Source organism: Dryobates pubescens, chromosome 16 (genome assembly GCF_014839835.1).
Source record: "Dryobates pubescens isolate bDryPub1 chromosome 16, bDryPub1.pri, whole genome shotgun sequence".
Lineage (NCBI taxonomy): Eukaryota > Metazoa > Chordata > Aves > Piciformes > Picidae > Dryobates > Dryobates pubescens.
Window position 1 is genome coordinate 20,226,522 of NC_071627.1, and position 27,070 is coordinate 20,253,591.

At 43.5% G+C, this 27,070-nt stretch overlaps 2 protein-coding genes across 2 annotated transcripts; one reads left to right on the forward strand and one right to left on the reverse strand.

Moving 5' to 3' along the window:
• Positions 1-1,004: 1,004 nt before the first annotated feature.
• MRPL22 (mitochondrial ribosomal protein L22) lies at positions 1,005-8,414 on the reverse strand. The gene is made up of 7 exons (XM_009904596.2): positions 8,362-8,414; positions 8,231-8,276; positions 6,624-6,759; positions 5,725-5,790; positions 4,732-4,809; positions 3,854-3,923; positions 1,005-2,474 (listed from the first exon to the last, which is right to left on the reverse strand). The coding sequence occupies exons 1-7, from the start codon at positions 8,387-8,389 to the stop codon at positions 2,263-2,265; spliced, it is 636 nt and encodes a 211-aa protein (XP_009902898.1). The 5' UTR covers positions 8,390-8,414; the 3' UTR covers positions 1,005-2,262.
• Positions 8,415-8,465: 51 nt separating this feature from the next.
• GEMIN5 (gem nuclear organelle associated protein 5) lies at positions 8,466-26,761 on the forward strand. The gene is made up of 28 exons (XM_054168254.1): positions 8,466-8,671; positions 8,892-9,046; positions 9,546-9,727; positions 10,207-10,358; positions 10,563-10,694; positions 10,879-11,011; positions 11,424-11,583; positions 12,201-12,413; positions 12,995-13,080; positions 13,471-13,565; positions 14,167-14,303; positions 15,350-15,423; positions 15,819-16,000; positions 16,102-16,241; positions 16,667-16,838; positions 17,438-17,665; positions 18,143-18,253; positions 18,705-18,833; positions 19,469-19,564; positions 19,859-19,996; positions 20,542-20,689; positions 20,788-20,907; positions 21,739-21,949; positions 22,581-22,838; positions 23,461-23,623; positions 24,251-24,827; positions 25,244-25,340; positions 25,989-26,761. Exons 1-28 carry the CDS (start codon positions 8,509-8,511, stop codon positions 26,142-26,144), a joined length of 4,608 nt encoding a protein of 1,535 aa, XP_054024229.1. The 5' UTR covers positions 8,466-8,508; the 3' UTR covers positions 26,145-26,761.
• The last annotated feature ends 309 nt before the right edge of the window (positions 26,762-27,070 follow it).

Here is a 27,070-nt window from a genome sequence, read left to right on the forward strand (position 1 = left end):
TCAGCACATACACACACCAGTGGTGAATTTACAGTGCCCCCAGACGTTACGAATAAAATCAGCAACAAGTAGAGGCCCAGGTGCCCAGCTCCCTCCCCTCTGGTGGTGGCTTGTTCAAGAGTGTTCTTTTACTGGGGGGGTGGTCACAGTAATAAATTATCTTCTTCTGCTAAAGACTTGCTGCAGTTAGCATGGAATTTGCTGTTGGAATAGGTATCAAATATCTAACTGAAGTGCAGATGTGCTAATTACTAAGAAAGCACAGCAGAATGAAAGCTCCCAGGTTTTATTTACCTACAGAATCTGACAGTAAAAACTTCCATCACTAGATCTTACTGCATTTTTCAGAGGTTCAGGCAATAATGGCAAGCAACAAGCATACTTTTTGACTGAAATTTTTTTTGGAAGCCCAGGTCTGTTTGTTTAAAGGAGTGTCAGAGCCACCTGCTGCACCATAAAGCAGCTGGAAGAGACATCAGTCACATCCTCACTTCTCTCACTGCCTGAAGATTCATAGCTAGAGCAATGGTATCTGTGAGGACAAAACCTTGTCTGCAGATCCAGAAGGGATCTATCTGAAGCAAAATCTATAGCATGTAGGAGAAACTGCTACTGGAGTAACATATCTAGAAGCCAGGTTTCACATGCTTACATGACAAGTACTTGGATTATTTTGCAATTCTCTAGTCTTCTCCAAGATCAGTGACCCCCTGAAAGATTAAGGCATTCAAGTTTGCTACAACTTGCAAGAGATGCAGTATGAGAAAAGACTTTAACAGCAACTGGCAAGCAAAGCACAGCTGTTTATCACAGCACACCAGCAACAGCTCTTCAAACATTACATAGAGGGTTTTACCAGGATGCATACCTTTCAGACACAAGTTATAAATCATGGATTCAGATCTGTAACTGTGCTGCAGAACACAGACAGCAAATGACCACCCACTCATGGTACTGAGCTAGGTGTGTACCTTCTGTAACTTCAGTCTCTTAACACTCTTGGAACATTAGCAGACCCTTTATTTGGCAGCCAAAGGAAACAGCTGGATCACCTTCATTCAGTCAACAAAGCAATTTGTTTCTTTATAGAAACTGTCCCTTCACCATCACTCAAGTACTGATCAAAGCAAAGACATGTAAGAAAAGCTTCTGCTAGCTGGTGTAGTAAGAAGACCCAAATGAAGTAAGCAATCTGTCTCTAGAATCCATTCTAACATTCCCAGAATAGAAAAGAAAGGTCTAAGTATCAGTCATTTGCATAAACAAGCAACTGCTGATTCTCTTTTTATGTTGATGTTCATGATCTCTGGCCGAGTTGAAAATCTGCCTGAGTGAAATGAGATTCCCCTTACTAACCTCAGTCTTTTTGTCTTCAAAATGGGATTGTTTTCAGAGAACTGAAAGTCTGATTTGTGTATGCAACAAGCCATTCCATATTAAAACCACACAGCATTTTACTTCCTTCCACATTATAAAAGCAGTCTGTTTCCAGACAGTGGAGATTAGCTGGTTCACTCTTCACCAAGAGAAGCTTTTGTCCATGTTGTGCCTGTTGCCCATACTGAGCTTCCAGAGAGGAGCCTGGACTCCTTGCACACATTTATGACTATTAATGCCATGGTCAGAATCAAGAAGAGTTTCTACAGGCTGGGAGTTTTCACTGCTGCTTCCCTCTGGCAAACTAAACATCGCCACCTACCGACTGCCAAAACATGAACTTCAAATGCAGTTTCTGTTCCCCACTCCCAGACACGATGCCCAAGACGCACAACAGAAGGCTGTAAGGAAAGAGCACGACAGAAAAAGAAAGCATAAACTGGTGCCTGAAAATCTCAGCTCTTATTGTTACTTGTTTTGTTACACCGTTGTAGCTACTTTGAGGTATCAAGTTCTAGTCCAGGTCTTGACTTTGCAGCACGACTGTCAAGCACATTTTTACAACAGAGGACCCAACCATAGGTAAGAGACAGCTGTGTGAATCTGAGGACAACTGCAGTTGCTTACAAGCTTTACAATGGCACCATGTGTTCTAGATTTGATAGTCCAGGGTAGAGCTGGAATGCTGTGGTCCAAATATCTCAGCAAAAGTAACATCTGATGCTGCCTTTCCAAGATTCTTCCAAACCCATGGCTTGACACCCAAGCAAAAAGTCTATGATGATTCTTGTATAATCAAAAACATAACTAAAACCATGATTTGAATTTTTCTGTTATACATTTACATTGTCAAACAAGAGATACCTATATAGCCACAAGAGTTTGTCACAGAGTATGAACGAGGGTTCTGCTTCGCAGCTGCTGCAAATATTCTTTTGCTTGGTCAAAACCAGTCTTTGGTGGCTCTGGAGGAGGAGGAGGACCTTCCACCAGCTTCACAAAGTAATGGCACCTGGAGATCTTCATGATGCCAAACATGCCCTTGCCATGGTAACGGATCCGCTTCACATAGTGGCCTCTGCCCGTGGCTGACACAGCTGAAGGAAAAAGGCAGGAGGGAGAGGAGACAACTCAGTCAAGAATACTGTCACACATCTGCAGCTGAAACACTGCCTTGCCAGGGGATCTTTCATGACTGCTTATGAAAAGTTAATTCTACTTCAGATTCTCTCCACCACCTTTCCTCCACTGCATTTAGCAGATACTGCTACAGAGGAAACCGTGAGTCGAATTCGCACTATTCAAGAGCACCAAAGAGATGAACCTAGATAGCATGTGTGCAAAGATAAATATGTGGTAAAGGACAAACCCAAAAGAAGCTACACTGAACACTTACTAGATAAAATAGCTCTTCTGAAGGTGGTATTAATTCCACTGCTTTTCAGTAGTTTGTGTCATGAATTTCTGTTGCAGTACTACAGACTTCATTTCCCCTTGCCCCGGCCCTTCTCCCTTTATTGCATTCATCAGAGGTATTTTCATTATCTACACATCCAGTGCTGCTCTAGCAGATAAACCTTCTTATGGTAAAAGCCTGGAGGACTCCAAAGAATTCTAATCAAATCTGCTCTACAGTCCAGGTTACTTTAAGCTTATGAGGTCAGCTTAACATCTATATCTTATTTGGAAGTTTTTTACTTTGGGCCTAAAATAAACAAACCCTACAAGTAAGTTTCTCTCAACTATATTTCTAGGCAAGGAAGTGCTACAGTTACCCTGTAATCATCTGAATAAAAAGTCTTTTTATTAAGAAATCTATTGTCAAGAACTTTACTTTCATACTGTTTCTTGCAGAAGTGTAGATTGCTATCCTGCAAATCTAGTAGTACTAGCCACAGATGAGGCCTCCAGCATCTATGTTTGTTGGCAACATCAAAAAGTCATTAAAATTTCCAGCTTCTTGTCTAGTCTTTCAGAATCATGTCAAGAATCAGGGCTCTCTGTTCACAGAGGCAGCAGAAAGTCCACTCTCAGATGAATAAACCTTAAACCCAATGCATCTTGCAGATGCCAGAAGAACAATAGTGAGACGCCAACTACAACAAACTCATGGCCAAAGGCTCAGGAGCCACACTAACTTCAGTGGTGCTGCTGCAGATGCCTTTCCTGTTTTGGTAAAGGTGAGAATAGAATAGGATAGGATGGGATAGGGATGGGATAGGGGTAGACCAAGTTGGAAGAGACCTTTGAGATCATCAAGTCCAACCTATCACCCAACACTATCTAATCAACTAAACCATGGCACCAAGCACCCCATTCAGTCTCTTCCAAAACACCTCCCTGGGCAGCCCATTTACTAGAAACTATCCTCTGGTCATTTCTGCTGATTAGAAGCAATAAAATGTTATTAAGTGTAAAAAATTTTTCATAGGGTAGGGTGACATTTTTCTGCAGTGAAATAAGAAATCAAATGTACCTATATGCAAATTTGATTTGAACTCAACATTGTGATTCCTTACTGCCATTTCCTGTGCTTCCAACAGAACCTGCAACAAAAGGAGAAGAAACACTGAGCAGGAATTTAAGCAATGTTATTGCTGATCTCTAGATTACATGGAAGAAACAGGTACAGAAAAAGTGTTTTATAGAAACCCACATTTCAAACAGACAAATACCTTTCAGACAACATTCTTTGCATATGGACTGGAAAAAAAGCTACAATACAACTTGTTTTACACTTTGGGGAAGAAAGGGAGTGGAAAAGATGGTTCTCATCAGCTTCTGTCCACCTTCCATCCATAGACCTTTGTTTAATTAGATAAACTATCAAAAAATCCAAAAGGTGCACAAAAGGAACTTAAGCCATTCAATATTTTCAGCTAACCCTGGACATTGCTTTGTCATTGTATTGCCAGAAAACAATGCTTTGACCAAGAAAATGACTAATATGATACACCTAACAACTACAGTGTGTGAAAAGCTTTCAGGCCTCTACAGGACTGAGTCCATTCCCTGATGATCCTTTGTCTCTTACAATTTTAAGACCCAAAGTACATAGATGTAGCAGCCATCACTGACAAGGACTCTGCATTACTTACCATTTAATACCAAGTACTGTTGGAGAGAGTGCCCACATGTGATTTATTATCACTACAAGTTCAAACAGCCAGCACAAGTGACCCCTGCGTATTCTTAAGTCACAATACTACATGACTGCTACCAAACTGTGCTGTGTGAATGTGTTCCAAATGGGCTAAATAGGAAGATGGACAAGTATAGAAACATCTCCAAACTTCTGGTGGAAGATATTAAGTTTTCATGAAGGCAGCAGTGTTAAAGAAGAGCACTACATACCTCTTTGATCACTTTTGCTCCCTTTTTATCACTGAATTCCAGCTGAGCAAGAGCCTGATCAATGGACATTCCTTTTATCTGCAATCAAAGTGTTAAGGTTAACTCCTGTAATTACAAATATTTCCCTTCTCTTATTCACAACACACTATTTAAGTCATTTTGCCATGATAAAGAGAAAATCAAAAGAGTGCAGTTTCCTTAATTAGCATTTCTTCAATGTAGTATCTTACATACAAACTCCTGAGCTAAGTCCTGAATGAATCTTGTTAAAAACATTACCCTTCAAAGTTCCCTCTGCCAGCTGCTACAGCACATGGAAATTCTTCCACAGTGCATAATCTGCCTGTGATCCTGGGTACCCATCTGAGGGCATACTTGGATAAAACAGCTAAACCAAACCACAAAGAACTGTTGGCCTACACAGAGGCATGCCCTTCCCCAGGGTGCCACAATGAAGATGCTCATTGGATTGTACCTGCACTAGGCTGGTAGGGCAAATACAGACATTACATTTTGCATTCTAACAGATACAGGACCACAGCATCACAGGATGTTAGGGGTTGGAAGGGACCTCCAGATATGGAGGCTGGGGAGGGACTTCTCAGGATGTCAGGTAGCGATAGGACTAGGGGGAATGGAATGAAGCTGGAGGTGGGGAGATTCAGGCTGGACGTGAGGAGGAAGTTCTTCACCATGAGAGTGGTGAAGCCCTGGAATGAGTTGTCCAGGAAGGTGGTTGGGGCCCCGTCTCTGGAAGTGTTTAAGCCCAGGCTGGACAAGGCTCTGGTCAGCCTGATCTAGTGTGGGGTGTCCCTGCCCATGGCAGGGGGGTTGGAACTAGATGATCCTTGTGGTCCCTTCCAACCCTGACTGATACTATGATATCATTAAGTCCAACCCACCTGCCAGAGCAGGGCCACATAACCATATAATCTAGTGCAGGTCTATATAGCTAATCTAGTGCAGCTAGAGTACAAAGTACTTTTTGCTTACCAGTGTTGCCAGATACCACATCTTTTCATGGCTGTATTTTATATCCCTCCGACAGTGATACACTTCCTAGGTGCAGAAACAAGGCGTTAGTAATGCTGTGAAAGCAAGAAAGGAGCACACACATCTGCTCCACAATCTGCTTTCTTACTAGGAATAAAGTAGGTGTGACTCCCTCTACTACACCATGAACATAACAAATCAGCCATACTTCTGACATGTGGAAGTGAACACATTAAAAAAAAAATGCAGCTAGCACACAGAAAATTTGAAAACCATCTTAAGGGATTTAGTTTATAAATAGAAGTTTCTGAGAAGGATGAGATATTTTTTTTTTTTATCATCTTTTCCTTTCCTCCTCTTCAGCTTTACAAGCAGTCTAACACTGACAGATCCATTCAGCCTCCAAAATACTACTCTGTTGCCAAGTCAGCTTGCTGAGACAGCAACTAAATATTACCAGAATGAACTTAATTAACTTTGCAGAAATGAAGGCGGTTTCCAGTTTGACTGGCACGAAGAGCTGTCTCCACAGACTCATTTAACACTGTAACTGTACCACCAGGGACCAAAATTAGCCAGTAAACTTGAACATCAATACAAATTTGAAAGAGATGGCATTCTTTATGAACAGGTAAGAAACTGATTCAATAAGCGAGTTGGTCGATAACTGCATTTTCACATCCACTGTGTTAGTCAGCACAGTGCACTGCATGCAGTCCCATGTCCTTAGGTCATGGTCTGAAAAAAAAATGCCTGCTCTTTTGAAATGCAAATACTTTTGCTGAGGAGTGTGCCAACAGATGCCACAACACATTAATTCCTAATGAAGAACAATTACAAAACTGTTCAGAAATGGCCTAACACAAGCAGGCAAAGAAATGCACAGGTGTAATCCTTACAGCTGGTCTGCGAGGCTCTCCAGGAAGCTGGGGAGGGTAAACAATCCTGTTCTTTTTCTCCCATTTTGCAGATTTCTGCAGATATGTACTTGTGTGGATGCATGACAAAGGAAGAAGGCTACTGGATGCCAGCCACCTGCAAGACATGACCACAGTCTTTGCTGCTGAGCACAAGAGTTCTTTGTCCCTGCTCCGTTTATCTGGACTAGAATTCTACAAGAAGCCTCAGGCTTTCTAAAGCAAACCATAAACTACAAGTGACACTGGCATAGCATGAGATTCCACATCCAGTGTCCCTCAATTGTCACACAAAGACACAGTCACAGTCAACATTCTGAAATTTGAAAGGAAAGATACTTCCAAAAGGCAATCAAATCCACATAAGCCAAACTCGATAGCAAACAGCTCAGATGCAGAAGAAAGAACAAGCTACCTTTTGCCCCCTGCTGACTAGATGAGGAAGAACTGGGTGCCCACTCCTAACTACAAAGAACAAGGGAATTCAAGACTAGATACTACGAGTTTTACTAAGGCTGGAAAAGCTTCCTGAGGGTAGCCAAGCTGTGCAAAGCATTTTTAAAATGACTAGCAAACGAGGTTTGTATATTGTACATGAGGTCAAACAATAGGGAATATTTTTTTCAGATCTTTACCAAACTCAGTTTAACACTTCGAAATCTCATCCACTGAAACAAACAATTCATCATCACTAGCTGCAGTTTCATCAGTTAACACAGGAAGGCACTTAACACATACATTAATATAACTTTGTAAGTTAACAACACAAGTAGTGATAAAGTCTTCCTGGTATTAGCCGAGCACATTAGCATATTTGACAAACAATCAGTCTTACACTCCTACTGTAAGGTAACTCGACCCTCATGTGAAGAGCAACTGCTATTTCTCTTTAGGAGGCAAAAAGGGCACAAACGCATTGTAAGCAGAAGAAATTAGCGACCATCGACAAACACAAGTACATTCTGCATGGGTCAGTAAGGGGAACATGAAACTAAAGCTTTCTAGAATCATGCATAGTCAATAATATATAAACCAGAAGAATTAAGTAAAAGAAACAATGCATCACCCTGTTTAGCTACAAGGCAGTAAAGCAAAGTACAGATCAATGTAAGTCTGTTTCTTCTCAGTGAGACAGGTCTCTGGAATTTACTTTGCTCTAGCACAGACCTAAGCTCTGCACGTTGCAACCTTTCTGAAGTCAAGGATACAGTCAGCACTGATCAATACTCCCCCAGCAGAGCTCTGATATTCCGCCAGACTAAGAGGAAAGACCAGCAACCGCAGAAAAACAATGACTGGGGAAAGGGTAGAGGGGAGCAACAGGTCAGCCAGAGGAACACGAATATCCGATGGAATGAGGTCAGGGGAGAAATGCCAGCAGGCCACAATCTTCGAATACATGGAGAGACACTACAGGGGCACAGAGCATTCCCCGCAGCTCCAAGGTAGTGTGAGAACCCAGTAAGCAGGCTGAGCCAGGAGACCCGTGCCACCAGCCTCAGGGAGCCCCTGAGCGAGGCGCGTCGGGCCGTGCCTCAGTGCCCAGGAGGGCAGAGCCCGCTCCAGGTTGACGGCAGAGCCAAACTCACCTCTCCGGCTGCGTCCTGCTGAGGAGGCCGCGCGCCCAGGCACTACCTGGAAAGAAAAGACATAACCAGCAAGAGTAAGCAGACGAGAGCCGCCCCCCGAAACCAGCGCTCCGCTGTGCCCCCACACTCACCCACACCGAGCGCCCAGCGCGCAGCCATCTTCCCCGTCTCGCTTTACGGCAGGCACGCTCGGCGAGGCTCGTTGTTTGCGACGGCGTGCGCGGCGCTTGGCGGCAGAGCCCGCGGCGCTGTGGGGTGGCCCGGAGCGGCTCGGGGCGATGGCGGCGGAGGGCGTGCGGGTGCTACCCGCCTCGCCCAACTGGTACAGCAGCCGCTGTAGCGACGCCAGCAGTGACGGCCGCCTCTTCGGCTTCGCGGCGAGGCACCGCGTCTGCTTGCTGGATGTCGGCGGCGGCGCCGTTGCCGCACCCACGTTTTACGGTACCGGCGCAACCTTGTCCTGCGGGGGCCTCGGCCACGCGGGACCTTCGCCCCGCGTATTTTATAGCATCGCCCTGCCCACGCGGGGCCGCTGAGCCGCCGAGATCCCCTCAGGCACGTGGGGGCCGGCGGAAGCCCCGGGGTGGGGACATGGGGGTGGATTTGGGAAGATACGGTTGGCTCACGGGGGTCCCATCACGGTGTCTTGCTGTCCGTGTAGGGGAGCTCATCGGGCACACGGACAGGATCTCTGGGTTCGCGTTTTGCCACTGCCCGGGGCAGAGCAGCCTCTGCGCCACCAGCTCCGACGACGGGAGCGTCAAAATCTGGGACACGGAGACGTTGGCTCCGGTGGTGGAGTACAGCTTGCACCAGGTAGGGTGTCCGCCGGGAACTGCTGCCCCGGGGACCGATAGGGTGGGACAGAAGGAGCTCGCAGGGTGGGGGGTTTGTAGGTCTTGCACACAAAGGTGATGTTACTGGAACCAAAGGTGAATTTGAAACCCGGGGAAATCAAAGCCTTTGAACGCTTCTGGGCAGCTTTTTGCTGTACCCCGAGGACTGCAGCGTTGTTACATCATCTTAAATTGTGGGTTACCTTCAAAGCCTCAGGAAGCAATTATGATCGCAATGAGTACTCGTTGCACTTAGCTCACTTTCATCTTTTCAGCAAGTTACTGTTCCACACAGGACAGAGTAAGAACAGAGATTTGGACAGTTACTGTCACTCAATTATGCCAAAGCCCAGCAGAACTGAAATGCTTTAAAGTAATTGAGCTGACGCTGGGGAGCACTCACCGATTATTTTCTACTCATTATTCCCTGTTAGACGGTGGTCAGAGAGCTTTAAGTGTCTCCAATCCCCTTTCTTTAGAACGTGATCTCGGCGTTGCACTGGTCGCCCCTTGTGAAAGATCTGATTGTATCCGGTGATGAAAAAGGTGTCGTCGTTTGTTACTGGCAGAACAGAAGTGACAGCCAGCAGTTCTTCCCAGAGCCTCGGACGATTTTTTGTCTCACTTGTTCTCCTCACAATGAAAACGTGGTGGCGATTGGGTAAATATTCATTACATTTTGTTTTCCATTCTTCTGCAAGAATCTTACAGTGAATGTTGGCTGTACTGTTTGCAAGGTTGATTTGAAGAGGTTTTAGTGGCTGTTTAGTTGGATTTGGTAGACCTGTGAAGACACAGAAATCTGTAACAACGTAAGGGTCTGGGTTTGGTTTGCATCTTTGAAGCTTCTTAAAACTGGTGGGTTTTAATTACAGTTGACTGGAAGCTGTATTGATAATGAATCATTGTCATTCCTGAAGCCAAATATGCTGCTTGCACTTCTTGAAAAGGCAGCTGCAGGTACACCAGTGCTATACTGGAGGTCCTGTTGACTATTAGTTTGCTAGTTCCATTGCTTCCTGAGAATTGGCTTCTCCATCTGTTAATAAGGAAATAGTGGTCCTGGTAAAGAGCTCAGCAATTGGCTTAGGTGTTACTTCACAAAGATCTGAGAATCTCTTCATTCTCTTCTGTTTTTAGCTACAAGGATGGCATGGTGGTTATAATTGACATCAGCAGGAAAAGAGAAGTACTTCATCGGCTAAGAGGCCACGACGATGAAATACATTGTCTGGCCTGGTGCCCTGTGCCCGGTGAGGAAAGGTTACCTGCTTGGCAGGATGAGCTCCAAGGTTTGTAGAAGTAATTAATAGTTTGTGAAGTAATTTTCAGTTTATGTAAATGTCCTTTAATAAAATTTAATACCTTCCAGAGTGCAACTAAGCAAAGGCAACTGATAAGTTAAATATGTTCTGATACAAACAACTACATTTTTAGTTAACTTAGATTAAGTTTTGAATTTTAAAGTGTAATAACACAACTTCAATGGTATTCAGCAGCTTCTTCAGAGGAAAGCAAAGTTCCAAATGGGGAGATGACACAGGACACAACCACAAAGAAAGGCTGTTACTTGGCTTCGGGGAGCAAAGATCAGACCATACGAATCTGGAGCTGTACTAGAGGCAGAAGTAAGTAAGATAATAATGTGATGCACAACAGTATGGTGGGTGAGGTCTTCTCTCACTGCAGCCTTCATCTGCTGACTTGTTAAAGCATGGGAAGCCTACCCAAAGCATCAGATTCAAAAGACTTCTTTTTGTCTCAAGAGAATTTTGATGTAGTAGGTCTAGATGATCCCTCTTGGTTCCGTAGGTGTAATGACTTTGAAGTTGCCACCCACGAAGAGAAGAGGTGGAGCTGTGGATCCTGCTGTTAAGGAGCGCATTTGGCTGACTGTTCACTGGCCTTCTGGTCGATCCACGGACATTGTGTCCAGCTCTTTCGGGTAAGTAGGGCACACAGCAGCCTGAGTACCGCAGATTAACACTTGACAAAGAGCTGGCCGGGAAACTTTGACACCTGCTTCCTTCCAGTATCACTTGAGAGAAGACAGTTAAAGTGGGGGTTCAGTAATAGAAAACCACTGTTTGTCCCATAATTCAACAATCAATGTTGACTGCTAACGGTAGGTTTGCCCATCTAATGGGAGAAAAGGAGCACAGCAGTTTGCAGTGTGGTAGCTGTGATGCCATTTACAGGGTTGTGTTTGCATGTCTGTATTCATGCACACATGTGCACGTGTAGTAGATGTGTGTCTACCTGCATTACACTTGCAGTATGTATTTGTGTAATACAGTCTATGTGTAACTTACATTCTTTTGAAGCGAACAGTGAAGTACACACTTGAAATTTTGCAGAGGAGAATTGCTGCTCTGGGATTTGACCCAACCTGGAAAACGCAAGTGGACGCTTCTAGGATCTTCAGAAGGACAAAACCACTCCCGCATTGTGTTCAACCTGAGTCCTGTGAAGCATCAAGACAAAGAGCTCCTTTTATCCATTTCAATGGACAGAGATGTAAGAGCCATTTATAACATTAACATAAAAGTAGCCTGTAGGCTCAGACTGAGTGAGGCTACCCCATACAGGGCCACCACTTTTCCTCTAGGGTGGGTTCATTGCAGCATTTTAAAACGTCATTGCTTAAAATTGGTTTGGAGCACAGGGTGCATATGTTTTTGCCCGTTTATAAGCTCACTCTCTTACCACGGTGGAGTGAATGGCTATGACATTATGCACTCAATAGTAAGCATTTAATAAAGGGAGTTTGCCATCTCTTTTTTTCCTGTATGTTTCAATTTGAAAAGGCCTTTTTTTTTTTTCCTTCTTAAAATAACTTGTACAAACTAAAGCATCTATTAAAAAAGAAATGATAGTCTTTTACAGGTAGTAGATCACCTATTTTGAAGCCAGTGGAGGGCCATAATATCAAAATAGAATCTTTTTTGCCCGTTCCATTACAGTCTTCTAACTCCTGCAGCCCTGTCTGTGACACAGCCCTCTGGGTGCAGGTCACACACTGCTGTCAAGCCTTGAATGTGACCCTTTGATTTTTCATCTCAGTCATGTTTTGGTTTTCTTTGTCTTACCAGTCAGGACAATTAACCATTCCTTGTTCCTTAAACATTCTTCAGGTGAAATGCTGGGACCTCTCAACTCTTGAATGTTGCTGGACCATGCCCTCACTTGGGGGATTTGTCTATAGTCTCGCCTTCTCCCCTGTGGACACGGGCTCTCTTGCCATTGGTGTTGGAGACAGCATGATCCGGGTGTGGAATACTTTGTCCATGAACAATATCTACGATGTGAAAACCTTCTGGCAAAGCATAAAGTCCAAGGTTACAGCAGTAAGTGTGCTTTTGATTCCCTTTTCCTCCTGTCTCTTTTCCTCCCCTCGCTCTGTTTTTCTCTCCAAAGAATATTTCTCTTTCACTCTGAAGAAGACTTTTCCCAACTCAAATTACTCCTTTTGTACTTCATTCAAGGCATCTTAGAATTTGGCAAAACATTTTTAGACCTTTTTTTTGGACCTTTTTACAGCCCTAGGTGTTTATAGTACATGTAGTGAAAGTCAGCTGACTGTTAATTACATTTTCACTTTTATGCTCCTTTGTGATCCTTTCTGGCTTCATCTGTGGTTTCTTTTGCCCTGCTGGGAAGCTTGATATACACAAAAACCAGCATGGATGTCTTCAGGTAGCCAGAGGTTACTGCCTTTTAGTCCATTTCATCTCATCCCACAGTGGATGGAGGGGAATCTCTAATACTAATAGTAGAGGGGACAGATCAAATGGCTGTATAGTTTGAAGGGTAAGGTGTAAGGGGTGGTGTTTGCTCACCAGTTCCAATGTTTTCCTCTTGTTTATAAATCAGAAATAATGTGTCAATTGCTTGTGCCAGTATGAGTCTCTTTCTGTTTTGCTTCTAGTTAGCCTGGCATCCAACTAAGGAAGGCTGCTTGGCTTTTGGAACAGATGATGGAAAAGTTGGCATATTTGACACTTTCTCCAGCAGGTAAGAAAGTCAGGAGCAGGATTAAATTAAAATCAGTCAAATAGGTGGATTTTCAGTACATCTTTGCATCTCTCCATTATGACTGGTAGCTTCTAAGGTAATCTTAATCAAGTGGCATGACCAGAGGTAACTGTGGGAAGTCATCAGTTAAGGAGAACTTTAGCCAGAAAGTCATTCTCAGAAAAATGAAGAGCAACAAGCAGGTGCAAGTCATCAGGACAGTTCTGTTGTGTTTTCAGTAGTGTCCTACAGGAAATGCTAAGGAAGGCTTGGCTGACTCATTGCTTTATTATGGTCTAGCATCTGGTGTCTGTTTTTACTACTGGAAATGCATTGCTTTAATTCCATTGCTGAAATCTGACTGTTCCTGCCTCCTTATCTTCTGCCCAGTGCTAGGAATAAGCCACCTCAGATCTCCAGTACTTACCACAAGTGCACTGTATATGCATTAGCCTGGGGACCTCCAACTCCTCCTCTGTCTTCTGGTGAGTCTTTGGGTGCCTTGTTGTAAAGCTGCAGAGTACACACATGCCATGAAATGGAAAAAGAGCCCCATTTGCTTGGTATCAATCCTTTCTAGCAGCGTTCTTATATGTATTCTGCTTGAGGAATTGTTCACACTTTTGCAAGAGAGCAAAACAATCCCTTCTAGTTTTTTAATTCTAGTAGCTTCAGGAAGTAGGTGGGAGTGTAGAGTACCACACCTCTGCACTTACCTCAGGGTATTATAGACCAGTAACTGTCACATCCAGCATGGGTTCCTTTGCTCCAGCTGTCCATTTCTGCAATTTAAACCAAACAGGAGAGCTCCATTAGCTGCTCTTACACAACTGCATTTTTTTTTTCTTAAGTACCAAACACCAAAGGGAATTTTAATGCTTGCAGTGATTGTGCTAAGGAGAGATCTGTTGGTAGAAATGAGAGGTTGTTGCAGAGGTTTGTGAGAAGTATCTTGCTGCCAGATCACAGGCAATCAAAGCAGCTACACAGCCTCTTAAAAGAATGTTTTGATTTATAGTAGGCGTGATGACTTCTGAGACTGATGAAAAACACAGTATATTGAGCTTTTTCTTCTCTGATGGATAGGAGGAGAAGGTGAACAGCCCTCTGTAACTTTATATAGTTGTGCTGGAGAAGGTATTGTTTTTCAACACAACCCCTGGAATCTCAGTGGAGAGGCAACTGACATCAACAAAGTTATCCGAGACACTAATTCAATTAAAGTGAGTATGGTTTTTGGGTGGCTTGTAATGGATTCTTAGTAACTATACTTTCTGTGACATAGTTTGTGTGTTTGTCTCTGAAAAAGGATCTTTTTTTCCCCCCCACTGTCACTGTGGCATGCCTGTTCCTGGCATCAGTTATTTCATTTTCTGCTGTTTAGTTTGTATGACCAGAAAAGAATTGAAACACAGGCTCTGGTTTTTCAGGCTGTGTGTGGCTCTTTAACATAATTAATTCACACCCAGATTTCAAAGCACTTTGAATAATATTCTGAATAATACCAGAGCTTAGATCAAGTGGTGGACATGCATGAATGAACTCTCTCAACTTTAGTTCTCTGCTTTCAAACATTAACTTTTGAAAATAGATACTGCAGTAAAGACAGCCATCCTTTTGTAGGAATCTGTTTCCATTTATGCTGCAGCTAATGCAGAGTGCTTGGTGATAAATGACCATAACATCTTCTCAAGTATGATCAGTCATTTTTTAGCTGAATGTACAAAATACACAAAGTGGTTTAGATCTTGAGTTGCTTTTAGTCAGCATGTATCAGCTGACGTCAGTCAGAGTCTGTTGATTTATATCAGTTGGGTTTTGGCTTCTTCCTAGAGCAGAAGACTCACTGGGGGTTAAGAGACTAATGCCACAGGCAATGAGATGATCTGGTATAGGCATCTAATTTGCAAGTAGCCTTCACCTGAATTAGAAAGGATAGAAATAATTAAGGATGACAGAATATGCTCACAATGTCAGGAGTCTTCCAAGGAGCCTAAGAAGATTGAATATCAAGGTCCTGTTGGAATCCAGACAAATTTCCACTGAACCATGTCACTGAACTGATAAAAATAATCACTGGTTCTTGCATCAGTTCATTCCCCTTCCTGCTTAGGCTGATGTCACTGCTACAAAATGCAGTGGACCCTTCTGTGACTTTTGTTTTGCAGACCTCATTGCCAGTCTGTCCAGTTGCCAGTCTTGCTCTGTCAAAGGCAGGTGAGAGAGAGGTTTAAGAGTTGTTGGCAATAATTGTGTCTTCTTTCTACAGCACAAACTGCCTGCCCGTACAGAGATCAGCTGGAAACCAGATGGCAAACTCTTGGCTCTTGGCAATGAAGATGGGTATGTTTCCCTTGTAGGTTAAGGCTGTGTTTGTGCTGATCCTGACTAGAATCACTGTAGTGAAGCAAAAGTACTTTCTGTTGCCCTGGGTAGTCTCTGTCCTTTCGCTGCCAATGTTTTTGAACTGTGATAATGCAGCATTCATTGCTGTTACTTGGTTTAGCTGCTCTTGGCATGGAGGTTTCACATCATCATGTTCCATTGTTTCTCAAGGATCCACCCATGGTTGAAACCCACTTTTACTCATGAACTAAATGAGAGGTTTGAGTTGCATCCAGAAAATCAAATCTCATTTAACTCCCTTTCAAGCTGTTACTCTGCTCATGCAGAAGAACAACAGAATACCCATTTTCACAGACTAGTGGAATTCTTACACTGTTGTTCTTGCATTTCAGCTCCATTGAAATATTTCAGCCACCAAACTTGAAGTTGCTCTGCACTATCCAGCAGCATCATAAACTGATTAACGCCATCCGTTGGCATCATGAGCATGGGAGCCAGCCAGAGCTGAGTTACTTGATAGCTTCAGGCTCAGTCAATGCCATTATTTATGTGCATAACCTGAAGAGTGTCATAGGTAAGAGTTTGCAGATTATATTCCTAGCCTTGACATCTTGATTTGGTTTACTTCTGGTCTGTCTTGCTGGCCATGCTTGATGGATTTCTGTTTGGTTTTAGAGAGCACTTCGGAAACTCCTGTGACCATAACAGAGCCTTTTCGAACTCTGGCTGGGCACACAGCTAAAATCACAAGCCTTTCTTGGAGCCCCCACCATGAGGGAAGATTGGTGTCTGCTTGCTATGATGGCACTGCACAGGTATTGTTCCACAGCCACTCAAAAGTGATACTTCTTTTAGTTTCAAGTAATCCCATTCTATAGTGTGATGGAACCAGACCAACTAAACAGCAAAGCTTCTTGTGTGAGATAAGCTGTTGAAGTACTGCAGGTTTTCCCTTGATAACCATCTCCTCATTCTGGACAGCAGGTAGTGGGATGCTTTTGCAACTTGCAAGTTGGTTTCTAAGTCCATCAGTATCATATAATCCTTTTGGATCCTTCAAAGAGAAAGCTGTTACGCAAATGTACTGATGCAAACAAAGGGAGCCCTGGCTTTTCTCCATTTGCATGTTGGTGCAAACACCCTGAAAGAGAATTTTGCACAAGTGCAAATCACTGAAAAGAAAAAGCATAGGGGGAAGATGAAACTATCTGAGCAATTGCTTTTCTTTCTTGCTTATAAGGTATGGGATGTTATGAAGGAAGAGCCACTCTCCAACTACCGAGGGCACCAGGGCCGGCTGCTGAGTGTCCAGTGGTCACCAGTGGATTCAGATGCTGTTTATACAGGAGCAGATGATTTTTCAGTTCATAAGTGGCACATCTCAAAGCAGGAGCATACAAGGCCTCCTCAGGGTAGGTATAGTCAAGCAGATGATGCTTTCCTGAAGATGAGGAGTCCTATCAGGAGAGGCTAAGGGAGCTGGGGGTGTTTAGCCTGGAGAAGAGGAGGCTCAGGGGGAGACCTTACTGCTCTCTACAACTACCTGGTTGTAGCCAGGTGGTGGTCGGTCTGTTCTCCCAGGCAACCAGCAACAGAACGAGGGGACACAGTCTCAAGTTGTGCCAGGGGAGGTTCAGGCTGGATATTAGGAAGAAATTCTTTACAGAGAGAGTGATTTGCCATTGGAATGGGCTGCCCAGGGAGGTGGTGGAGTCACCATCCTTTGAGACCTTCATGAAAAGACTGGATGAGGCACTTAGTGCATGGTGTAGTTGATTGCATAGGGCTGGGTGATAGGTTGGACTGGATGATCTCAGAGGTCTCTTCCAACCTGGTTGATTCTATGATGCTGGAGCTGGGAAACAGAGGTTTGTCATGTTGAAATGGTATGATTAGTTCTTAAGCTGAATTCAAATCTGCCTGTTTGGAAACAGTCTTGATCTTGAGGGACGGACAGCTACAATACTATCTCAGCAGGTAATATCAGGGTAACTTTTGCAACCTTTTACAGGCAAAAAGAGGACAGAATGGGAGAAAAAAAAAAGTACACAGCCAAAAGTCAAAACTAAGAAGAAGAAAAAGCCTGTCGAAAAGAGCTCAGGCAAGCAGGAGCTAAGTGATGCCACGAATGGAGATGAGAGCCTGAAGGAAATGTTGCTAGAGGAAAATGGAGTGTCAGACCATGAAGGGGAAAAAGAAGCTCAGGGGACAGAGGTGCCTAATAAAGTCTCCATGAGTGGTAATAATCAAATCATCTTTGTTCAATGGGTCCCAAGCAGTTTAGCCCTCAGAGCATCACCAAGTTTAATATTTTCTTCTAAGATGGTCTCCTTGAAGTAGCTCACTTGAAGAAAATACAGTTCTGGAATAAACTAGTTTAGGTTTGATTGTCTTTAAATAAGATCCTGGCCTGGTGAACAAATTTACAGTGTTGGGCCATCATTTTTTGACCAGTGTTGCCTTCTGGTGATAGATCTTACAATCCTGGTGGATCTTTGTTGGTGTCTGTTGACACCTTGTTTAGCTTTCTGACTGCTTTATGATACTTTGTTAATATTTCCTTTCCCTAAAAGGCTGTTAAGTTCTATGGCAAAGCAAAGCAAAGCTTGTTCTGTATATTTCAAAGTCATTGTGATAGAATGGAAGTGTTTCAAGTATTCTGCTGTGGACTTTCCCATGTATTGTTTATCCTTTTTCTTTTATCACTTACCTCCAGTGTCCAAGGATACATCTTCATCTGCATATGATTATTCTTCATTCAGCTTGCCAAAGCCTTTTGTGACCCAGAAAGCTCCTGTGAAAAAGGAACCACCTAAAGAGAAACCAAGTTAGTATGTTTCAGGGACTTCCAATAGTCCTGCCTCACGGCAGAGTTCCATAATGTAGGCTTCTGTTTGGCTGCAGCCTCCCTTCCTAATATGACACCAAATTAAGTGCCAGAGAAAGAAGAGAGCATGCTTTTAAAGTCTCTTAGATGTTCTAATACTGCTGCTTTTATTTGCCCTGTTTCTCAGGTCAGTTGAGTAGTTGTTTATTGTGGGCTTAGGTCCTGCCTTTTAATTGCTGGTTTAATCCTAGGCAGGATGGGCAGAAGAATATGCAAAGTGATCAGTGTTCAAAAGTCAGAATTGCCATAATGGAGATGCACATAGGACTTAAGCATCCTGTGTGAGGAAGAGGAGGGTTCAGAATGTGTTGCAGACTTCTGTTGCAGGAGACACTTTTAACTGCAGCAGTGACTTAAATGTGGTATTTTCTTTTCTTTTTATGTTTTTTAGCTCCTGATACCTCTTTAAAGAAGAGGAAGCCTCGTTCTGTTCTACCCTTCAGCACATTCATGGATCACAGGTCAAAAGATGAATTGCATCAAGACTGCTTGAGGCTGGCTGCATGTCTGAAAACCAAAGGTATCAGCCTAAAACTGAACTATTTGGAGGGTGGGTGCTCTAAAGTGTTCAGAAGCCTGTGTCTAAGGGCTAGACTTTGACCACCACAAGCATCTATTGGTTTGTGGGGTTTTTTCATCCTTTATCAAAGTGTGTGACTTGTGGTCTCTTATCCTAGTTCTTTAGCAGTGTGATGGGATAGGATGGGATAAATCAGATTGGAAGAGACCTTTGAGATTGTGTCTTAGCACTCTGTAGCCACTCCAGAGAGGTTTTGAGTAGGATCCTATGTTGTGGAGATAGTGTGGAGTTATCTGCATACATGCAAAGAGGTTTTCACCTTCAAAAATCTAATAGGGGCAGAAGAAAATAAACCATGAGGGAGATGTTTGTACTCTCACAGTACTGTTCCTTAGATCATGTGAAGGAACATGCTGTGTTTGGTTCAGACTAAATGTTCTGCACAAAACATGGTTCTTCTACTCAAACTGAGATGGGAGCTCTAAGTGTTGATCTGCAAATTGTACAGGAAAGAAAGTAGAAGGCAAAAGTACTTACCAACAGTTGAGTGTAATGGAGTGGGAGAGTGACCTGGCAGGTTCCAGTTCCCAGTCTTGTACCAAATCTTAAATATTTATTCTTTTCCTCTGGTTTAGATGATAATGAAGATGCATCCCCTGACCTCAAGGATCGCATCCACTTGGGGCTGTTTGCAGACAGGGCTTCTCTGCACAAGATGATAGATGTGGAAGGTAAGTGGAATAATGAATCCACTTCACAGTATGCCTATTGTTAACTGCTGCATTCAAGGAGAAAGCCAATTAGGAAAACTCTTTGAATTTTCTTTCACTGTGGATTGAAGTGCAGGATTAAGAATGCTGGTCTGTGTGAAAAGGAAAGACATCTTTTTCCCAGAACAGTTTTTACATCTTTCAGATGCAAACCTGCAAAACCTTGAATAATCCTCACTACTGCCAAGTTACTTTACTGTAGTAAATAATGCTGCTGCACTCAGGCTGATAGGAAGTGTTGTTTGCTTCCAACAGGAAAAAATCACCTGGAGAATGGGCATCCAGATCTCTTTCAGCAGCTCATGTTGTGGAAAGGAGATATGAAGGGTGTCCTCCAGGCAGCTGCTGAGAGGGGAGAGCTGACAGACCAGCTGGTGGCAATCTCGCCAATGGGTATGGTTGTTCTTCTAACACATAAGTAGACAGAATTAGCTGCCAGGGGTAGCCTTGTTCTGATTGTTCTGGATTAGAAACTTAATGATTGTTCCTGACTGGGAGGAAGTTGCTTCTTTAACTCCTTGATAACAAAAATCAACCACAAAACATGTCCTTTTTATGACAAAGACATAAATGTTTCCACAAGCACCTTTGGGCTGGGATAGCAGGAAATAAGGGTTGTTTCCTTTGGGACTTCTTGAAGGAGCAGATCCATCCTTCCAAGCACAAAGTTGGTTCTTTGTAACACGTAGCAGTCCTTCCACCTTGCTGTTGCTTAAATATGCTTTTAAGCTGTTTTACCAGCAGTGAAGTCCTACAGGTGTGTTCAAGCTCTAGCTTTGCCCTGTTTCATTGCCTCAGTGACTTGTATTAGGGTAGTTAAGAAGCAAGAAGCTAATCTAGGGCAGACAAGGGTGATGAAACCAATGACCCTGTCATCCCACAGTAATTCTCCCAGCTTTACACTTTTGATTCTAATGATACTGCTTTCTCTTCTGCAGTGGGGTACCAGGCCTGGGTTTGGACAGTAGAAGCCTTTGCAAAGCAGCTGTGTTTTCAGGAGCAGTATGTGAAGGCTGCCTCCCACCTCCTGTCCATCCATAAAGTGTACGAGGCTGTCGAGCTCCTGAAAGTGAACAATTTTTACAGGTTGCTATATGTTTGGCTATGTTTGGTATATTTTGACACTTTGGTTGGCTTTTTGTACACACTTAACTTTTCTGTCTGCTTTCTCTTACGTGCATTAGGGAAGCAATTGTAATTGCTAAGGCCAGGCTGCGGCCAGAAGATCCAATCCTGAAGGATCTCTACACCAGCTGGGCAGCTCTGTTAGAGAAAGATGGTCATTATTCCATGGCTGCCAAATGGTGAGTGGTACTGGGAAGAAGACAGAATTTGTTCCATATCTGAAACAAAGACAGTTCTTGGGTTTTTTAGTAGCTGAAATCTGTTAACTGGTCTGGTCATTATTTCTCTAAGGTCCTTTCTGAGCCTAATCTCACTGGACTCCTGCTAGAAGCTCCAGATGGCACTTCAGAGCAGAAGGTCCAAATGCCATAATAGAGCCATATCTTCCTGTAGACATCACTGGTAGTCTTTGGAAACTAGTCCAGCAAGACTGAGGTTAGGATGTATATGAAAAGACTGTGATGTTTCCAACCTTTCCACTGGAAACGTGCAGTGCAACACAGTTCATCCTGAGCTTCTTGAGGCCTTGGCTGATACCCTAATCATTGGGTTATCCTTCCTCAACACCAGAGTGTTTCAAATTTGTTACTACCAACATTACCAATAAGGCTTGAAATATTTTGTCTGGCACAGTGTCCTTTGATGCTGGTTTTAGTCCTGGCTTTTTTGAGGGTGTTCACGCTTGTGAAAAGGTTCAGCTGAAACCCAGAGAAATGCAGTAGGGATAAACTACTGCATACAAACTTTCTCTTCTGAATCCAAGCTGTGCATGGTGTGCACACCACCAGAAGTATGCGTTATTAGGCCATGTGACTTTCCCTTTGTAACCCTGCATCAAATCAGGCATTGTATGACTGCAGGAAACTTTGGTAAGGCAAAGCGATGAGAGCTCTGAGAACCTGTGGATGATGCAGGTTTATCTTCCTTTGTGTGTCAGTGCCAGTGGGTTGTAATCCAGTTTAAAAGCAGTGCTGCAGTACTAATCATGTCAATTTGCTCTTATCTTTCAGTTATCTGGGGGCTTCCTCACCTTATGATGCAGTTAAGGTGCTGGCAAAAAAGGGGGATGCAACGTCCCTTAAAACTGCTGCTGAGCTTGCGCTGATATCTGGAGAGGAGGAGTTGTCAGCAACTTTGTCTTTCAGATGTGCCCAGGACTTGCTGTTATCCAGGAACTGGGTGGGAGCTCAGGAAGTCCTTCAGCAACATAAAACATTATTTGTGAGTCTGAGCATTTCCTTGCTGCTCTCTTTAGCACTGTCTCCAGATTAACTTGATGAGCTTCCCATCTGTCACTAGTCCACGGGTAGTCCTTCGAGTCTCGCAGTATTTTTCTGTAAGTCTATTGCAGTGATCCTGCCAAAATCCATGTGCCTTTGCAGAGGCAGAGGGCCCCTGGAAGGAAGGCTTGTAGGCTCTATGCTTGTTAATTATGTGAGAGTAATTGAAAAAAAGAGGGATTTGTTTTTTTAGGTTGGTTTTGGTTTTTTAAAAAATACATAATACCAGTCATGAAAAGAAGTGCAGGAAAGTACTTGATGTTTCCATTGAAGAAGCAAACAAGCTGACTCTTAAATCCATCTGCTGAAGGTTTAATCCAGTAACTTGGGTTTTGTGCAGGCTGAGAAGCAGAAGGCTCCCTTGACGTGTTCAGAAATGTCCTTCTGACCTCTGAATCTCTATCAGCATTGTTCCTTTAGAAGCTGCAATTGTGAACCAGTCTATCACCAAGCAGCTTCTACTAGCCATGATGTTCCTAAACTTGTCTTACCTGCTGTGGTCAGAAAGGGATTGTTTTTTCTTTTAGTAGCAGCAGCAGCTCAGTGCCTTTTTGTTGTTGTTGTTGTTAAAGGGACAAAGACTCGTCTTCTGCCTTAACGAACTGCTTTGCAAGTGCCTTAGTGAAAGAAATCCCTGTGACCGAAAGAGCCCTGTGCCTCCCTGTTACCACAGCTGGGAGCTGAACAGAAAGGCCTCATTTTTGGACATGGTGATAGAAGTGTGGCAGAATGTATTCGGCATGGACACCACTGAACAAATCTCGTGTGCACGGGAGCAGCTGCACAGTATTGAGCATCCTCCATCTACCAGAAACACACACCCAAAGCAGGTAAAAGCATTTGGATTTGTATGCACAGGAAAACTCAGCCACTTCGTGGTGGTGTGCCAGCTGCTACCAGGGACTGATATCTGCACCCTGCTGCAGGATGAGGCTATAGTCTGGGAGAAGTAGTGTCCTAGGCAGCTGGGACAGCTTGTTTCTGCATTGCTTTCTGTGCAGGCTAAGAACTGGTGCACGGTGTCAGTGCTGAGCAGTGAGATGTGCTGGCTGGGTGGGAGAGGTCAGCATAGCTGAGTAGTCTCAGCAGTGATTCAGGGTTGGACTGCTGGGAGAGGCAGGGCTGCTGCTTGTTGAAATACCCTGGAGTTCAGAAGATCTGTTCACAGCCTGGTGCTCTTCTTTTCTGTGACTGCACTGAGTCACTGACATCTCTCATCTTCATCCTGCTTTTCATGTGTTGGTAGGATACATGGAAGCACAGCTGCTGATTTTACAGATACAAGTAATGTAGAAGTGCTCAGTTTCCTGAACAAAGGAGTCAATGTACCTTGCATTGTTGTTAAAATTGCTTTTGGTTAAGTCATGTGCTTCTGAGCTCTTCCACAATGGTCACAAGCAGTGTGCAATTCATTCTTGGCATTAAAACTATGTTCTGTGGTGCTTCCTCCAGGTGCTTTTCCATATCTCCCACGACCTGACCCTTGCAGCCCTGAGCTATCAGACTGCAACCTGGAATGAGGCAGTGAAAAGTATTATGGGAGCTGTGACTCGCAGTTATGATGCTGGTAATTTCACTCTGATGCAAGAGATTTGCAGTATCATCCTTCCCGAAGGTAGGTCTCTTCATGTGCTTCTCCTGGCACCAACAGCTTGGAGCATCTTCCTTGTAAGCACAGCTGTGTGTCCATTACTGTTACATTATCATGTTTAGAAGGAGCAAGATGTGCCCTCATATATAGAAACCACTGGGATTTGGCCAGTACAAGGCCTGCTGGACCATCAAAATCCCTGGGTCTGGAAGGAAGCTCAGCAGTGTCAGCTGGTATGGCTGATGCAGAAAACTGAACAAATTCTCTTCTGTAAGGGAGATCAGGACATTGAAAAGCTGCATTCATCTCATAGTCACAGTCCTTCCAAGCTGCCCTTACCTTCCTTCTCTGCAGAGTAAGAATTGCTTTTTGCAGTTCTTGATCATGTGAATACCCTGACATGTAGCCTGGGTACCAAGGTATTTTGCTGTAGATAATGAGAACATGGAGTCTCATGCTAGCTAGAATGGAGTATTGTGTTTAAAAAGATGCCAAAGGTGTCTGCCTTCCTTTTTCTGCTTCCTGCACCACTGTGGCAGCATCTGAGTAAATCTCTGGTTGGGGTCTCCAAGATGGTAATTCATTTACTAGGATTGGTCTTTTCCTTTGGAAGTCTCTGCAAATTGTTTGTAATCCTCTTCTCATTATTAGGCTGCAATAACCTGAGACACAAACTGGACAGCACAGATTCTCAGAGCATGGATGCTTGCAGAAGTTTAGAGGCCTTTGTGGCTTATGGACTGCTGTATGCCCTGTGGTGGAAGCTACCCAAAGACTCCATTGTCTTGCAGAAGGCTGTTTCGGATCCCGTGCCGTGTCCCGGTGAGCAGACAGCTCTTGAGAAGGATTATGTTTCAGGTCAGTTCTCCTCTGAAGAAACTCCTGATCAAGCTGCAACTGAGATGGATGAAAACCACTGCAATACAACTGAAGTTCACAGGCATGAGGCCAAAAGTGATTCAAAAACCAGCTTGGGTGATTTGGTGGACAAGCAGTCAAAACTGATTGGCTGCAAAGTGCTTCTTTCAGAAGAGTTTGCTGCTCTGCAGAACACCCAGAGAGATATAGCTGAGGTCCAGCAGATTTTAGCAGATATGATCCACCAGCATCAGCAGCAGAGGAACAATCTCCAGGAAAATACAGATGGAAACACCCAGGAAAGCAACCTGCAGCAGAGTTCAGAGACAGAATCAGACAAACCATGCTCTGACAGCAACCAGATGAATTGGTAAGCTTTAGAACATGAATGGACTAAAAAGGAGTGCTTTTAGCCTGTGTTTGTGCAGCACATTTCTTGTTTAGCTCAGATTGCCTCTGATCTCTGGCTTGTCACCCAGGGACACTTCATTTACAGCTCAGAAGACTTGCATTTCCCTGGGGCTGAACTACCATGTGCATGAACTTATTACAGCTGAGTAACTTTCTCACATGCAGGGCATGTTTGTACAGTGAATAAACAGAGTAGCTTGAAAAGGGGAGGATAATGAAAAGGACAAGCATGATCTAAGAGGCCTGTCTCTCTGTTAATAATTTGGGCCTTTGGCAAGAAGGAGCTGGAGTGTCTAACTCTATGCTCCCTGTACAGGAGGGATGCTATGCTGTCATTTGAGAAAGTTACTCATGACATCTCTCTTCTCTTGACAGTGAAGGTGAAGTAAAGGAAGCAATTACACTCCCTGACCTAACAAAGCAGCTCCTAAAAGCAAAGCAGAAACTAGCAGAATTTCCAGACAGCTTAAAGGTAAGTTTTCAGAAGAGAATGAAGAGGTGGTTCTGAAAAAAAGAGACAGATTTTTTGTAAGGGCAGCCTCATCACAGAATCCCTTTCATACAGAAGGCAAGGAACAGAGATTTTCTTTGTGATCCTAGGGAAGCTTTGAGAGCAAATTGACAAGAGGGCAGCAGGGTGATGTTTTTAACTTCCTCCATGTAGTTGGAAAGGGGTGGGTAAAGCTTCTGCATGGGGGAGCTCGGTGGGATATTCTGTAGCAATCTCTCCCATGCATTTTAAAAGTAACCCCTTGCTTAAAATTCTGTATGCAAAACCAGTTTTGATAAAGAGTGAAATCAGAAGTTTAAGGTATAAAAGTGCCTTTACAGATAAGGAGCTGTAGAGACTACAAATCACCAATGAAAAGAACATGTCCTTGGCTGTCTTGGACCCTTCTGTTCTCTAGTCTGTAACACAACTAATCATAGTGATTGTGCAGAAGGAGGCAAACCTGGTTAAACAGGAGCTAATGCACTGGAAGAAGAGATAGAAACATCTCACTCATGCCTGTCTGTATACCAAAGATACTCTAAAGCAGTGCCTGCCTGAATATGTTGTACTTGAACAATTATAGCTGAAAGAACAGACATCAATCACCTTATGTTCCTTTCTGTGCAGGTCTTCCCGTTCCCCGATGTGCTGGAGTGCTGCCTTGTGCTCCTCCACCTTGAATCCCAGTGCCCTCCTGAGCTGCACCAACAGGCTCTGGATCTCCTTAGGAAACATGGTAGTGCTAGTACTTACAAAAAGGCTGGCAGGAGGTTCTTGACATGACATTGTGAAACCAGCCTGTCTCCCTTGAGCTGCATGCAGCTACTTAACACCAAGGCTGTTCTTTCTTGAAGTGAAGGCTTGTTTTGAAGGCTGTGGTTACTTTGGATAAAACTACTCATATGTTGTCAGCAGCTGCTTAAGATTGTGCTAGAAAATTGAAAAGCAGGAGGCCTTGAACTGGATACAAGATTTTTGTCCCATCTTACTTCTTGGAAGGTGTGTTAATGAAAGCTCTTGCCATTTCCATGTAAGAGAAACAGTTTTAAGCAGCTCTATCAGTCTTTCAGCAGTGGAAGAGCAGTAGGACCTCAGGAAAAAAACAATGGTTTCTGTAAGTAAACTGACCCTTAAGCCAGTGTTGTTCTTCCCTTGTGAGTTTATTTTCCCTCCTTTAAATAAAGTCTTCTACCACCATGAATTAGCATTTAATTTGAGGGCTAGAAATCAGTGTCAATCAAGGGCAAATGCATTAAAACTAAGCCTGGGTAGTTTGCTGGTTGGTTGGTTTTGGTTTGTTTTTTGTTAAATGCACTGCAGAAAATAAACTCAGTAAATGAAACAAGTATGTGCTATGACTTAGCTTTGGGTGGTGAAACCACCTGTACAATCTAAAAGGGGGAGGGCAAGCATGTTTCCAGCATGACTAGCAAGAGAGAGATTTCTCCAGCTCAAGAGAAGTCCCATGTCTGAAGAATTGATTTTTGTTTGCAGTTGGTAAATTTGAGGTAGCAACAAGTTCCTCCAAAAGGTGCCAGAAGCAATCCTTGATTCTGGAGTCTTGAACATGCAACATTTTGACCAAGCTTACAGCTTTGCCTGTCTTGTTAGAAAAAACTCTTGCTAAGAGAACAAAGCTACATTAGTCTTAGTGACCACTGCACCTGTCTTAAGAATTTGTTACAACAGCTTCCTCTAATTCAGCAGAA

Bases quoted from the DNA above. Each gene is read 5' to 3' on its own strand.
- MRPL22 (XM_009904596.2), bottom strand. From the start codon at position 8,389: ATGGCTGCGCGCTGGGCGCTCGGTGTGG. The intron at 3,924-4,731 runs GTATGTAGTGCT...CTTTTGTTGCAG, and splicing joins GAGCAAAAGTGATCAAAGAG to GTTCTGTTGGAAGCACAGGA. The intron at 2,475-3,853 runs GTACATTTGATT...TTTTTCCTTCAG, and splicing joins CAAATCAAATTTGCATATAG to CTGTGTCAGCCACGGGCAGA.
- GEMIN5 (XM_054168254.1), top strand. From the start codon at position 8,509: ATGGCGGCGGAGGGCGTGCGGGTGCTACCCGCCTCGCCCAACTGGTAC. The intron at 10,359-10,562 runs GTTTGTAGAAGT...AATGGTATTCAG, and splicing joins TTGGCAGGATGAGCTCCAAG to CAGCTTCTTCAGAGGAAAGC. The intron at 13,566-14,166 runs GTGAGTCTTTGG...TCTGATGGATAG, and splicing joins AACTCCTCCTCTGTCTTCTG to GAGGAGAAGGTGAACAGCCC.